The following is a 15,887-nucleotide window of genomic DNA, read 5'->3' on the forward strand; positions in this document are numbered from 1 at the left end:
TCAAAAGTACATACCAGATACATGCAAACATACACATGAACAAAAGGGAACCATCTTCTTAACCTTCTGTTTAAGGATCTGGTTTTCAAAGGTGACCATCCGCTGAAGTTACAGAGGGATGTGCGTGCTCAGCGTCTTTGAAAATCAGCCTCTGTACATCTAGATTCCAAAAGGCCTGCCATTTACAGCTACATTTTGTTTAGTTCACAGTAATCTTAATCTTCATCTCGGGACATCTTTTTATCATTCTTTGCTTCAGATTATTTTGAACTCCATGCACAAATACCAACCAAGGGTGCACATCATTAAGAAGAAGGACCACACTGCATCTTTGTTGAATCTGAAATCTGAAGAATTCCGGACATTTATCTTCCCAGAGACAGTTTTCACTGCTGTCACTGCCTATCAGAATCAACTGGTGAGTGTGTTGCGAGACTATTTTTATAACTTGTTGATTTGTCTAAAATCTCTGTGCTAATAAATTCCTCCCTTTTAAAATCTAGCATAGAAATTTCTTTGATGTAATGTAATGTTCCATCACACTGTTCCCAAGTACTCTTTCTACTCCTGGCCTTATACACATACTTACGTGCTCACCTTACATTCAAGACTAAGTATTTTAAATGGAACTTTTCACTGGAAAATAATAAGGGCTATCACATAAGTAAGGGTTTTGGGAATGAGCCCAGTTGTTTTCTTTATAATAACATTGTGTATTATTGTTTATTCCTTTTCAAGTTAACCCTCTTCTTATTTCATCAAGAAGCTGCTCTAATTTCCAATAATCTGACATGCTGAGAGGTAACAACTTAAATGTCTGTGGCCCAAACCCGATGACAGAATGTACCTTGAAGGCTGATTCATTAAACCATGAAGCCAAGGCGTGAGGGAAATAATCCACAAATCTGCTTTTCACATTTCACTGTAAATATTTGAATTTCAAATTAATGTGCAAATGAATAACAATCCCCAGATAAATACAATCATTAGTGACAGATTCCACTTTTAACATCAGATGCGTTTCTAATAAGCAATTTTAGAAAATCTGTAGACCATTGGATGATGAATGCTTCAGTGGGCATTGAATAAGGCCTTTGGTACTTTAGTCAGTGAAAAGACTCCAGTTGGCTTAAGTGGGCTTTGTAGTCCATCCTAAGAGATTAATGTTACACTTTTGAGGGTGTCTCTTTTTTATTCATATGTTAAAAAGGTTTCTATCAGAAAAGGGCTGAATAGGATCCGAACATCTGGGGAGGTGTGGTCCCTTAGGTGTTTATCCCTCAGATTATTTGCTTCTCTAGGTATAAAATGTATAGCATTTCTTAACACCTCAGATAACACAAAGCAAAAAAAAAAGTATTAATTTCAGATTCCAAAAATGGAATGAAAGTATTGAATATTATACATATTCAGCATTGTAACTAAATTTTGGTAGGATATGAACTGTGGGATAGATCTGGTTTAGATATATGTTTTGACCATATTTCATAGATTATAAAGCCAAAGGGAACATTAAGTCATTTACTTTGACTTACTGCTTTAAAAATACTTTCCTCCATAGTGCTAGGATTTGTTCTTATTTATGACATGCCCTATAGCTGTTTGTAGCTGAAAAAGTTCCCAATAAACTCAGGCTTATAATTGAATATCAAAAAAAAAGAAAGAAAAAGAGTTAGCCGTGTGGTAATCTTAATAAAATATAGGTAATAAATATGTCTAGAAAAGGAGTAGTCCCTGAACTGTCTATGGGGATGAGGAAAATAAAAATATCCAATTTAAACCCAGAATTTATTTCTGTGCAATAACCTATACAAATTTGCACTTATCAATGATATATTAGATCACAGCTATTTCTAAGCAAAACTTGCCTAAGTATATCAATGATGACTGCAAAATTTCTCATTGTTGCTTCTCTGGAGACCCTCAGGGTCCATGCAGTCCTGTTATTTATGACTAATGAAAATGGAATCTTTTTTTCATTTTTGCCATTTCTTTCAGTGCTGTTTTAAGAGGAATGATTACATTTCTGCAGGTTATTAGATAAAAGCTAAATACATTACACTTTCAACAAACTATCTCATAATTTAAGATTTAAAGGGCATGCATTTATTTAAACAATCAAACCACTGCTACAGAGTTGAATTGTAGGTCAAATTTCATTTTAAAATGCTTTGTAGCAGATGTTCTCTGCTTGTTTCTGAGACTGTCTGTGAGGATATATATTGTCTTTACATGACATCATAAATAGTTGTGAGTCTTATCGGATGTTGGCAACTAGAACAAGTTTCACTTGTGATGTCATACCAGGTCATAGCTGTTAGAAAAATGTCAATTTGACAGGCAAAAATATACATATGTAGATCTTCCTCAGGGAATGCCTAGAAATCTTTTTATTCTGCAGCAGAGTTGGGTATTGTTTCTTCAGTGATCTAAGTAATAATACTTAGAACTTTTTAAAGGTAGTTTTCAAACATTGAACCAAACTAAAGTCAAATCACTAGTTTGGTCCATTAGCTAATTGTTTCTTCCAGATGAACTACCTGCAATTCATTGTGGAGTGTGGCAGAAAGTTTAGGAAGCTGATCCTGTATTATTAATGACAATGGGAGTTTTACCATTGACTTTAGTGGGTGCAGAACTTGACTGTAATGACTTGCTTAAATCTGTACATTTAAGATAACTGTTATCTTTCATGTATTATTATTATTATAGTGCTCCTATGGGCAGCAGGGGCAGCGCAGAGCTTCTCTTGCTGTGGCATAGACTCCTGGTGGGGGGAATCCTCGCAGTCCCTCCTAGTTGGTGCCTGGGGCAGGTGCCCTGCTTACCCCACTCTAGTTATGCTACTGCCCAGCATTTCCACCCATCACACACATACTCTCCAGTGCCCTTCTGTGCTCAAATAAGCTTTTTTAACCACCTGCCAGTCTGTCTTCTCTAATGTAAATACCCATAATCAGCTATTTGGGCAGTGGCTGTCTCTCTCGCTTTGAACAAGGGGTTCTCAACCTTTCCAGTGCGTGGGCTGGATGAATGAGGGAAGGAAAGTGAAAGCAGCAAAGGAAAATGACAATGCAGTGAGATGGAGTGATTTTCCGAGGATCACATGGCAAGTCAGTAGCCAGAATAAAAACCAGGATTGAAATCTTGGCCCCATTGTAATGAATAGTGGTATTGTTACTGACCTCAGTGGACCCACATTTTCACACACATGTCAGTCCAGTGGACCATTTGTTAGACTAGGCTGCCTATTTTCTTCACTCCCACCCTTGTTGTAATCAGACTTCTTGTTCATATAATGTAGATAGCAGCTTAAGTAATCAGTGCTTCTTTGTTTGCTTTAGTTCTCATAAGTCTCCCTCCCTATTCTGCTGACTGCCTTCCCAGGAAACCAGTCTTTTCAGAATCGAGAGAGAGATTTGGATGTAACCTTAATTGTCTGTGGAGAGGTCATCCAGTGCTAAAATACCTTTGTCTCATAAGGGCACCCGGACATCCAGATCTCTGTAAATGATCTTTTTTTTTTTCTTGAAGGACAGTTCCTAGAATTAAGGCAGTGATAACAAATGCCTTATGAAGTATGAAATGGCTGAATAGTTCCTCATAGGTTCCAGCCTCTGTTTACCCCTTAGGTCTTGAGTGCCTTGGACTTTTCCCTGACATCAGCTGGAGTCAACAGAGCCCACCATCCTTCAGGAGAGTGGTGCATGGGGAGCCTTTTAATTCTGCTGTGCATAAAGTTTGGGAAATCTGAGTTTTATTAGAGCTTTCCACACTTTCAGCACCAAATCTGACTTCTAATGAGGCAACTAGATGCTTTGAGTACGGCATGGTGGGGTCTTTTTCCCAAAGTATATGTGAAGCAACTGTACATCAATTATATCACAAAACCAAGAGGAACCATAGCAATCAAGGGTTGATGGATACACAAAGTATTCTTTACAATGTCTCCACTGGCAGGAAGGTATCAGGTGAAAATGCTCACTGAATAGTATAACTCAAGTAAACACAGTTGAAGCAAAATTTCATCTCTGGTGTCAGAAGGGAGAGTTTTTAAGATGATTGGAGTTTTTCCTTTATGAACTAGATTATCTTGCCCAAAAGAGCACCCTGATCTACCCTCTTCCCTACCCCTCACTCTACCCATACAGCCACACTTATTATTATCTGGTGCTAATATAAATACACATAGCTTTACATGGGACATTTTTAGCAGAAAATAACATAAGCATTTGCCTACATTACATTCTTTCACTCTTGAATCAGCCATTAAAGAGCTTGGAGATGAGCTTTATTACATTAAATGGCAATAAATACAAATTCTTTTTACTCCCCCTATAGTCTCTTCTGAAGCAAAGTTCTTACCTATGGGGTATTACTGTTTGCATTTTCTGGGTTTCTTTCTCTTTGCTTATAATACCTGTAATGATTATAGAGGTGGTTAATTTTCTGAATGTGGATAAGGCAAGGGTGGGCAAAGTCTGGTTCACGGGCTGGATCAGGCCCATAGTGGACTCCATTTTCCAGCAGCCCCTGCCCACAGCACTCTGGCTAGTTTCCAAGGAGAGCCCAGGAGTGGCAGTGCCATGAAAGTGTGGGGCCAGGGTTTCTATGGAGACCAGCCCCAGCAGAGCTGGCAGGGCACACCACAGGGCAGGGAGCTGCTCCAGGCCTGGGATCTTACAGTGGTGACAGCATGGTCTGGAGCCGGGGGCAGAGCCAGTATCTGTTGCCTACACACCCTGGGCAGGGACGTGCAGGCAGCAGATCGCGGCTCTGTTCCAGCTCCAGACCATGCTGTCACCACTGCAAAATCCCAGTCCCAGCTGCAGAACAGCTACCTGCCGGGCCATGCACCCTGCCAGCTCTGCTGGGGCTGGTCTCCATAGAAACCCTGGCCCTACATCAGGGCTCCTGGGGTCTCCATGGAAACCAACTGCAGTGACGTGGGCAGGGGCAGCTGGGAAATGGAGTCCAGTGACCAGCTGGATCCTCCATTTTGCCCACCCCTGGGATAAGGCCTGGTGTTGAACGCTAGGATCTCAGGACCAAGACATTAATAAGTGAGACATCCAAAGAAATTTTCCTTGTACATACTTCTTAAACAAAGGAAGGGCTGCCCCTATCCATCTTGTAGCTACATTTGAAGAAGGAAATTAAGTTTTGGTTGTAAAATGTCTGATCTCTTAGGTTTGTAACTGCTTTTGGATGGTGACTCTTTTCATTCAACCTTCTCATTTGAAATCTTGTTTTAGCATTTTTCACTTAACAGTACAAAACAGTTGTGCTGCCTCAAGGGACGGACACATGACTCGATTACTTCAGAGCATTCTCAATTTACTCCAGAGAAAAAGATGGAAGGGACATATGATGCACAGAAATTATTGCTAGGAAATGTTGTCAGAATAACTTTTACACTAGTGTATGTCTTTGTGTGTTATCTACAACCTAGTGGCCAGACACTCTTGATAGTGCCTACTTTGGGTAGCCAACTGGGAAGAGTTGGTTGTGTTTCCACTCCTAAATATACTAACTATGGAGTAAAATTCTGAGTAAATTATTGTATAATAATCATATGTGTCTGTGTGCTCAGAGTGCAGTTAATTTAACCTTCTTTGAAATAACTGCATCATAGTAATCAATGTTGGGGCTGCTTGAGGAAGTGAGTTAAAATCTTCGCACACACTGCCCACCAAGTTGTGGGTCCCTACCAACTAGGTATTATTGTGATGTTATTTACTACTCACATCTCAGTTCTACATGGAGGGGAATATGACCCATTTTTGCTGCTAGAGACTGCTTTAAGAGGCAATAACTTGAGGCCTCTGAAGGTTCTTTGTGCTCTTGTTTATGAGCAATCCTCAATACGCTCTTCTCCTAATTCCCTCTTAGCCCTGGCTCTTCAGCTGTCAAGACACAGGACTGTAGGAGAAACAGCAAGAAGGAATTTTGATCTTTCCTCTCACCTACACCAAGTTTACCCCAGTGGAACTCTATTCAGTTGTCTTACTCCTGATTGACATTGGTGCGAGAGGAGAATCTTGACTCTTTCATTTTGTAGCTGGCAGTGCCAAATGAGTAGTTATATAAGAGATCCCACACTTGCTTGAACCGTCTGAAACTGAGGATGGACTGGGTAACGTTGTGTATCCTGCAACAGCTAAGCACCACGATCATGTTGTATTACTCTTTTTTCTGTGTTTCCAGATAACCAAGCTGAAAATTGACAGCAACCCTTTTGCTAAAGGATTCCGGGACTCTTCCAGACTCACTGATATCGAGAGGTAATGGGGACTTTCTGTTTACTTTCCATGCAGATAAGATAAAGGGAAGAGAGAGTTTGTAGGAAAAGCATCCTTTCAACTCTTGGGAAGCTGTGCATTTTAATGTTATCTTGTTGCATATAGTAAGTCTCCTCAACCTCCTTTAAAAATACTTATAAACCTTATGAAGACAGAGCTGTTTTGAGTCTTGACATCTGCTCCACTGGAATCTAATAGATTCATCTTCCTTCTGTGGTTCCTTAATGGGAAAGACCAGGGAGGAGGAGAGGGGGAAGAAAGGAGTCATTTTAACAGCTTCACATTTTTTTTAAGCTGCAGCAAGCAAAGCTTTTCTTTTTTTCCTACCTTATCATGTCATTCAGTTCTATTGGAAACAAAGATTTGGCTCTCTGGGAAATGTGAAGTAAAGTACTGCAAAAAACCCCTCCTTCTGATTCTCCACTGTTCCAGATAGTGGGAGGAACATAAGGTAAATGTATTGTTCAAGCTGAATGAAAGTTTCTGCTGCTTTGTCTCCTGGCTCTTGGCATACCTTAAATGTGACCACTTTTAGAAGTCCTAGACAATGAGGTCAGCAAGTAGTGCCATCAGTATAAATCCATAATCCCCACTCTAATGTAGAGATGCCACTTTTGTTTAATTGAAATTAAACTGCAGTACTGATTTAATTAGGAGAAGAGTATATTTGGAAACTACTATGAAGTTGGTGCCCATGGTGAGAGGGATATTACCCCACAAATTAAGTAGAGGGCTATTTAGCCACAGTAAAAGGGATATATATCCAGAGCTATACGAGAGGATGGGGAAATAAAGGACAATCTTTTAGCAGTACTTGTGTGTGTCACATCACTATGACACTAAGTTATATCATTGCAAGTACAGAGCAAATAATTTCTGTAAGAGAATCTGTAAGGGAATCTGATTGAGCATTGAAGGGAGTGATTACAGCACTTCCTAAATTTTCCTGCAAATATGTGACACTGAAAGAGGAATTGGGGATGATGCAATGCTCTTCCATCTAACATAAAATCTACATGCATTGATAGTCTGTAATAAGGGGATTGATTGTAGACTGATATGTGAAGTCATTACAAAATTTCAAGGATATTTGATCCCAACAACAGTGTTGGTTGGAAAAGACATTTTTTTTATAAGAAGCAATTGCACAGGCAAGACTATTGACTGTTAGCTTTGTTACACAGGTATGTAATTTAAGTCATGTGGTTTTAAACAGTTAACAGTTGGACAAATTAGAGAGTGGATTATTAGTGGCAAATGGATAATAGGGTCAAAGAACAGAATCAACTTTGCAAAATAGAATGAATATTTGCCAGGCTAGTGCCAACAGCTTCCCAGTTCAATACCTTTGTAAACAATGGAAAACAGAAATAAATCCGGCGAAAAAGCATACCATGGACAGAATACAAAGGTAAAAACTGCACGGACCAAATCACAATAAAGAGTGCAAGCTAGGAGCTATGGGTAGAGAAGAAGCCCTGATTGGAAAAAAAAATACAAAAACAAAACAAAACCCTGATAATCTCAGATGGGGCCATAAAATAACTGGCCTTATAGGAGTTTGATAAAGTAAGTGTGAATGAGCAGGCAACAGAAAAATCTCAGATGCTTCCATACACATAAAGTAATTGTGATTCTAGAGATGACATTTTAGAGTTTTCCAAAAGGCATCTTATTATAACAGCACATGGCATGTAATCAGAAATGCTAAGTATAAACTGTCTTGGTCAGGCATGAGTGTTTCCATCATATATCCATGCATAAAACAATAATATCAATACAAGAAACTGAATTTTAAATGCATGAAAATCATTTGAGGGTCCTGATTTTTTTTACTTGAAGAAAGGTGGCTTAGATCTGTTTTGAATTAAATGGGAAAGATCCTCTCTAGTTAGGGGACTATGGCTTGGTTTTTATTTGAAATGGAACAGTTGAACATCACATCAAGTAACAACATAGTAAAATTGTGAGTCAGAAGTGTGCTGATATGAGACTGATATGATATGAGACTGGATCATATCTTCTTTTTAGTGTTTCTATCTTCAGTTATATGACAATAGGCAGGGACATGAAGGTTTTATTCTATTCAGACATTAAAGTATCCTAGAACCTTAAAATATGAAAATAATGTCTGTTGATGTTGCTTCTCTGAATTGTATATCTGCTGCCAGGGGATGGTATGTTTTTATACAAACTATTGCTTGCACCAGCTATGATGATAAAATCAATTGGACAGAAAGCAAAATAAATAAGGAAAATAAGATCCTGTGATCCCATGCAATGGTCTATAAAGCCACGTATAGCAGCTGCATATGCTGTCTGCATGCATTGATCATCTGAAATGTTGCACAGTAGTCTTAATGATTTCTAATTGGTGAAACATCTCAAGAGAGCACCCATTCATCATGACTTGCAAGTTTTCAGAATGACCTAAGGAGTGTGAAAGTGAACAAAGCTTTGGATTTCATTTCCAGGTATTTAAGTCTGCTTTTTTCCTAAACAGCCTTTAGGGAGGGGGGAAAAAATCAAATCAATTGATCTTTAGAGACCTAAAGAAATTAAATTAGTCTGGAGTCAGTTACTGCACTAAACCATCTAGTAATTGGATTGTTCCTTGTAACTGATTGAAAACAGCCTCTATCTGTAACAATATAGGGAGCTTTTCTTTATAGTAGATCTGAGAGAAAAACGCATCTTTTTATGACATGATGACAGAAATTGCACTTTTCTAACCTAATTGAATATGATTTTATAAATATGTGACTTTAACTATTGCAAGCTTCCTGTTCTAGATTTATGATCACTGTGCAGGAAATCCAATCTAAAAATGCCTTTAAAATTTAAACTGTTTGCATTGCATATATTGACGTTACAATAATATAGATAAAGACAATGAAGTCTGCAAAATAGTATTGGCTTTAGACAAATGCAAGCTATTGATATTAATATCGTTTCTTTCATTACTAGCTAATTACCTGAGAACAGCTGTCCCCTCTTGAGAGCTTTCTCTTCATAACTTTTATCTATTCAAAATGATATGTGGGTGTGGTATCTTTTAAATTTATGTTAAAATGTGAGAATCCTTCTGTAATCAGCTAGGGATGAGACTTTTTATGGTAATCCATTTATGGTTGTTTAGAGTCAATCTTACTTAAGTATGATGTTTATTTATCCACTGATAACTTTATTTTGCATTTATATCTTGATCTTATATACATTTGCTTTATTATAGTTCAATTCCTACAATGGCTGCCATTAGAAAAATAACATTTAAAAACAATTATCCTATGGTTGTATCTAAAATACCACAGTGTTACTCATACTATATCAAAAACTGAGATGAGCACTGTCGGTGCATGCTGTTATTTTTGTAATGCTAATCTTTTGAAAAAAATGTGATGTATAGGTAAGAATAAACAAAAAATCACTGGAGATGTGTATTAAGTAATCTCCTTTACACTTTTCCAGAAACATACCTCTCAGTCCATGAGAAATGTTGCATCACAAGCCAAGCAGGTTCTATTTTTATGCTGAATTTGAATGTATTCTTTGGGCTTGTGATAAAAAAATGAGCATACCAGAAAGCAATCAGTTTCAAGTGTCAGAGTCAACAGAACTCCTGAACCATAAATTAATGTTCAGAGCAAGATCAGTGGTGTATATCATAATCTTATTCTGACCATTTTTTTTCCATTTCAGTGTATGTTAGCCAAATTAAGAAATGAGCTGGTGACTCTATTAAAGAGAATTGAGGGGACATTCTCACCAGCATGACTAATAAACACTCATGCAAGTTAGATAGAAGCATCAAGAGAAGAAATCTCTTTTAATGAAAAAGGTGGCCTGAACACAAGGGGCACCTGTACACATGCAGAGAGGCTGTTTCAACGTGCAGTAATTACAGCACATTGGAGAAGACTCAATTAATCGAATCTGCTGGAGCATGGTAATTACTGCACTCTAGCAGACTCCAGTATCACATGCATCAGCATCCCTGCACTGAAAAATGTCAGTGGGGGCACTTTAACTAAAGCTAGGGTTACTGTATTTCCAGTTCCGAAAGCGAGGACACCTGTCGGTGGGAACCCTCACTCCCAACCCACAGCCCCTTGGCTCTGCTGGTACCCCTGACTCCCAATCTGCAGCCCCCCATCTCTGCTGCTGCCCCTCACTCCCAACCCACGGTCCTTCACCCCCTTACCCAGCTATGCTGGTGCCCCTCATTCCTAACCTGCAGCCCCTTGGCACTGCCAGTTCCCCTCGGTCCCAACCCACCAGCCCCCCCACCCCTCTCGTGCCCTCACTCCCAAGCCACAGCCTCCCAGCTCTGCCATAGCCCCCCCCCCATTCCTGACCCACAGCCCCTTGTTCCCCCCAGCCCTGCCAGAGGGGGCCCCAGCTGCCCCTGTCCCAAACAGGCCAGAGCGTGGCAGCTCCAATTTGTGCAGGTGGCATTGTAGTGGGTCCAGCCCCCCTGTGGGTGAGAGGGGAGGCCTGTGGCACCCCCCACTCTGGGCTGGGGCTCCTGCATTGTACTAGGCGGCCTGGCCACATCTCTCTTTGCCCCCCCCACCGGGCAGCATCTCCTAGCTGCTCTGCCCCTGCGCGCACAGCCACTGGTCCCTGTGCCACCAGCCCAGCCACAGAGCTCTCCACTGCCCTCAAAGGACCTCCATTCTCCCTTCCCTCACTGGAGGGGCAGGCACCTTGCTCCCCATCCCCCCTGCCCAGCCTCAGCCCCAGTCCCAGCGCCTGTACAGGTTACCCCAGCACCAGCAGGTACCTGCCCCCCCCCACACACCCCTGCCACACACACATGGACAGCCCCAGCCCTTCAACCACTGCCCCACCATAGACATACCTGCATCCAGATGCCGAGGCTGCTCTCACCCCCCTGCCTGGCTGCATGCTGGCCATGTGTGCACGTGCAGATGCACATAGTGCCCCCTGCCTTCAATTGCCCTCCTTCTGTTCCCACCAGTGAAGCAGAGAAAAATCCTGGACGTTTGTTCAGATTTCAAAAAATCCCCTGGAAAACCCAGATTTATGGTAACCCTAACTGAAGCTCATCAAATGAGTTTTAGTTAAAGCACCCCCACCATCATTTTTCAGTGCAGGGATGCTGATGCACATGTCATTCTAATTAACCCTCCTCCCCCCCGCCCCCAAACTCCCAGACCATGCGCATAAATGCCTTAGAAAAAGTACTTTTTCAGAGACTTTGAGAAAGAGAAGAAAGTACATGTACAGGAAGTATAGGAAATTTGGATACAGCATTTCAAACTGGCTTTCACTGTAATCAGAATTGACATTTTCTTCTGAGGGATTTCACACCCATGTAGAAATACTTTGTATAAAGTCATATGCTCAGTACGTTCAGACACCCAGATAGGGACACAACTCCTTCCATGTGGCAGTTAGACCTAGTAATTAATTATATGGTATGAAAGCTAAGTTTATTCAAGATTCTGGCTGGTTCACTGCCCCCAAACATGAACCTTCCTCCTCCTTTCTCTTCTAGTCTCCCACCACCTCCTACTGAAGGGACAGAAAACACACACCCTTACTCAGCTGGCAGATAAGTTAATGGAGGCTTGCAAGAGGCTGTGAACATGGGGGTCATGGGTGACTGGTGTCTCCCAAGTCTGGGGGGCACCAGATCACCAACATGGAGGGAGGGGCCCCCCAGCGGCTGATCGCTGATGGGGGGGTTCCCCCACTGGCCTATCACTGACTGGGGGGCAGGGGTCCCCCCAGCAGCCGATTGCCGAGCCAGCAGTGAAACTGGAAGTGCTCTTCTGGTGGCAATTCCGGTTTCATGGCTGGCACTTCCAGGGGGTGTAATTGCACCCTCATGCACCCCCTACGTGTTGCCAGTGATGGAGGTGGTGCCACCTTATGCTAGTTTTTCTGCATTGTGGTCCAAAGGCCACACTTCCCTGTTTCTTCCTAATCTGCAAGAACTGGGAGGGGTAAGGCTCTGTTAGAAATGCTGGTTTTGTCAGGAGGTGAAGAAGGTCCTGAGAATAGGTGAGGCCTTTCTCCCAAACTTCCCTATCTAGCCCTTCCTCAGTGGTAGCCAAAAACCCTTCATCCTTCCTTCAGTTTTTCCATCTGCCAACTTGGAAACTTTCCATTTCCCAGGATTTTAAACACCTGGATTTCAGGTACTTCTCCTGTTGGACCTGATCTATTGTGGCCTACCCTTTATGTAAAGCAGGTGTAAATGCTACCATTTGGATTGGATCGTGTTCTCCACTCATTTTTCTACTCATTTGGCATTGGTGCAAATATGTATGTAAGGGGCAGGACAGTGTAAAATCAGACCCAAACATTCCACTACAAAGGAAATGTTTCATGTGGATTTCGCTTGCCTCTCATAAGGGGAGGAAGTCAGCCACTTTCACGTTATTCTATTGTGACCACACGCCATTTTCCTGACCCTCAGAGACAACTTTGTACCGCCATAGGATTCAGTCTGGCCCAGTGGAAGGTATGCTAGAGATGGGTTTGGTCCTATGCATTGTTAAGAGAAAATGAAGAGAAATAGCAGTACCTTTGTGTACTTTTGTATGTGCTTGATTTCTGGAAAATCAGGAAAAAGAAATATAAACTCAGTGCTTTTCATCTACATAATTTGCTGCATGTAGCTTTTCCCCAGTTTTCATTTCTTAGGACAGGGGAGGCAGAAGCAGGGTATTTAATAAACTCATTCTTCATTTCCATATTTTCTATTGTTCTCATATAGCAGCCTCACTTAGGCTACTTTACCTAATGGCACAAAACCAATTGTTTTTCTTCTTTAAAATATTGATTGGGATGGTGCACTGTGATACCATCATTCCAGGAGATGTCACTTCTTAGATGCAGTTAGTCTTTGTCCCACTGTTTTTCTAGACTCATATTTTTCCAAGAACAAATAATATTTTATTGGTTTTATTTTATCTTTTTGTAAGCTGCCAGTGTTTGCTTTTTGTGTATTGCTTGTATGAATGCTAATATATTCGTTATGATATCTTAAGGGTGTTTTTTTTTCTTTTGGCTCTATATTACATATTAAGCCAAATTCCATTTCTACTTCAGCTTATACAACTCTATTTAATTTGATGGGCCAGATCCCTAGCTTGTGTGAATTGACAAGTGCTAATGAAGATAATGGAAGTACGCCAATTTGCATCAGCTGATGATTTGACCTGATGAGAATAAGTGAAAGCTGAGTGACATTCCTAAAGCCAATAAGTAACAGCAGTATGCCAGTCCAAGTTGTTTGAATGACTATATGTACCATGTTAATTAGTGTGTGTACACACATGTGTACATACATGTGTACGTAAAAATCTTCAACACTATCAAGATGGCGTGATTTCTGAACAAGTCTCAAATGAGTTTTAAATGTCAACTTCTCTCTGAGGCTGTTCTGTAAGGGCATTTGTTCTTCAGCTTTTTTAGGACTCCTTTTAGCACTTGGGTCTTGGACAAATTACTCATCTTTTCCCTTTAAAAAAATCTGCTACAGTGAGACTTCTGACTAGTTTATTTTTGTGCCTTCTCAGCCCATTTATTTCATCTGTCTTCACCTCACCTCACTTCTGATGTCTCCTGTTATCTGGGCTTTCTTCCAAACGTACTAACTGGCAGCTATGAAAAAGGAAACCTTTGAAATCCAGAACTAAAGAAGTCATTCAAGCTGTAAACTGATAATTCATACACTCTACATCCTGTTCAGTATTTTCCTTTGTGTTGAATTGTATGGCCAAGCAAAACAGAGTTGTCAGTTTTATTATTTTCCTCCTATTAATCTTTTTTTTTTTTTTTTTTTTTACATTTCATTTTCTTTAAGAGGCAATTAGGCATGGGGAGTGGGTTATGATGAGATTCTTAGTGTTTGGCTTATCTCGCAGTTAGATATAGCAAGGGAGTTCCTGAAAACTGAGGGGGGAATGATGTGTTAGTCATTGTGGCCATTATATAACTGTTCTCTAGCCCTTTTCATGTATCATAGCTATTACTGTATATCTGTGGCCGCTTCAGCTGTTCTGAGACAAACCATTCAAGGAGTTAGAGGTCTAAAGTGTTCTTTCAAGCAACCACCTGCAGGAAAATGTGTGGTACATAGTGACATTTCTCTTTGCATGGTGGCTTTAGTCACGTGTGCAAGTGGATGAGCAGAACATAAAACTTCATCACCTTTGTACATGTCTAAGCTGGGTACTAGCTGAATCTGGCACCTACATGTGGCTCCAGTTATGGATTAGCCTTTCTTTTGTCTGGAGCTGATATGAAATATATTGCATCACCTCTGCTCCATCAGAAAGTGAAGGACTGTCTACAGTCCATTTTCACTCCATCTAGCTTTGACGAAAAATGCAGGGAAAGGCTCAACTTGAAATGTATGCAAGAATACACTGAACTTAGTTGCTATGGTTTATTGTGCATAGATATCTCTGTGTTGACTTCAGGAGACAGGATTTGTCATGTAGTGCAGGGTCAGGGACCAGGTAACTGGTGGACTGTAGTGAGTGCATCATTAAGTCAAAATAAGAAATTAAAAGATTTGATGAAAAAAACCCTCCTTTCATCTGGAAGCCAGGAAGCACTGTCCTTTCATCTTGACTGAGCATCTGGTCATGGTAATCCGTGCACTTATCACCTCCAAAGTGAATTTCCCAAATTTGAGGTTGAAAGCAGAAGAAACAGACCTTCCAGTTCCTGCAAGAGATGCCATGCTCCTGAGCCACTAAGAACACATCAAAAAAGTGCTCTGGGTTTTCTGAAGACCCTGTCACTTCTTGTGCCAATTCAAGGCTTTCAAGATATTAATGGATCATGTCTCAGCTACATCAGTCACTTCCTGTCTGTTCAGGAGACAGCTCCACTCTTCCCTGGTGTTGCATCCCACAAAGCCCAAGATGAATCACGTGTTAGTGGGTGGCAAAGCAGTCTTAATCAAAAGAGCTTGGCTTTAGAAAGAGTTACCATAGGAGATGAGATTGAGCCATCCAACCCATAGATAGGATAATACATTAGTAGGAGGGATGGTAATGAATGGAGCACCTATGCACTGCCATAGTTTGATGTAAAATGCTGCAGTTCTGAATGATCATCTGCCTCCCTGAGAGAAAATATTCTCTGTGATCCGTTGCTATGATAATGAGCCTCAGGATAATGAGATACCTTTATCTACAGTGTGCAGCATGCAGGGGCCACCCACATATCACTGAAATACTGTCCACTTCCTTGGATTCTTGGTTCTTATTTTCATGGAGCAGGGAATATTTTTTCCAACATAAACAAAAGTTGATTTTCAGGGCTGGGCTTAAAATGTGCTGATCACCACAAGCTCATCACAAATTCTTTTCCCATACATTACCTCTCCTTCTGTTTATTCTGCTTCCACCATTACTATCCATATCTCCTCCTTTTCCATAAAAATACATTTCCTCCTTTCTATTTAGCGCACAGTTCCTTCCTCCCTGTTCAGGCAGTTTCGGATCCCAATGTCCTGTTCTCTAACCCATTGCCTATTATTAGTCTACACATCTATTGTTCGCACAGCTTGATATTTTATTAAATTAATGCATGTTT

General features: G+C 40.7%; 1 protein-coding gene across 1 annotated transcript in view; it reads left to right on the forward strand.

Moving 5' to 3' along the window:
• Positions 1–15,887, forward strand: part of TBX20 (T-box transcription factor 20) — a 52,087-nt gene that overhangs the window by 21,843 nt on the left and 14,357 nt on the right. The window contains exons 5-6 of the mRNA XM_006269100.4: positions 260–418; positions 6,208–6,284. Coding sequence (XP_006269162.1) covers positions 260–418; positions 6,208–6,284 — 236 coding nt within the window. The remainder of the gene's footprint in view (positions 1–259; positions 419–6,207; positions 6,285–15,887) is intronic.

This window comes from Alligator mississippiensis, chromosome 5 (assembly GCF_030867095.1).
Source record: "Alligator mississippiensis isolate rAllMis1 chromosome 5, rAllMis1, whole genome shotgun sequence".
Taxonomy (NCBI): Eukaryota; Metazoa; Chordata; order Crocodylia; family Alligatoridae; genus Alligator; species Alligator mississippiensis.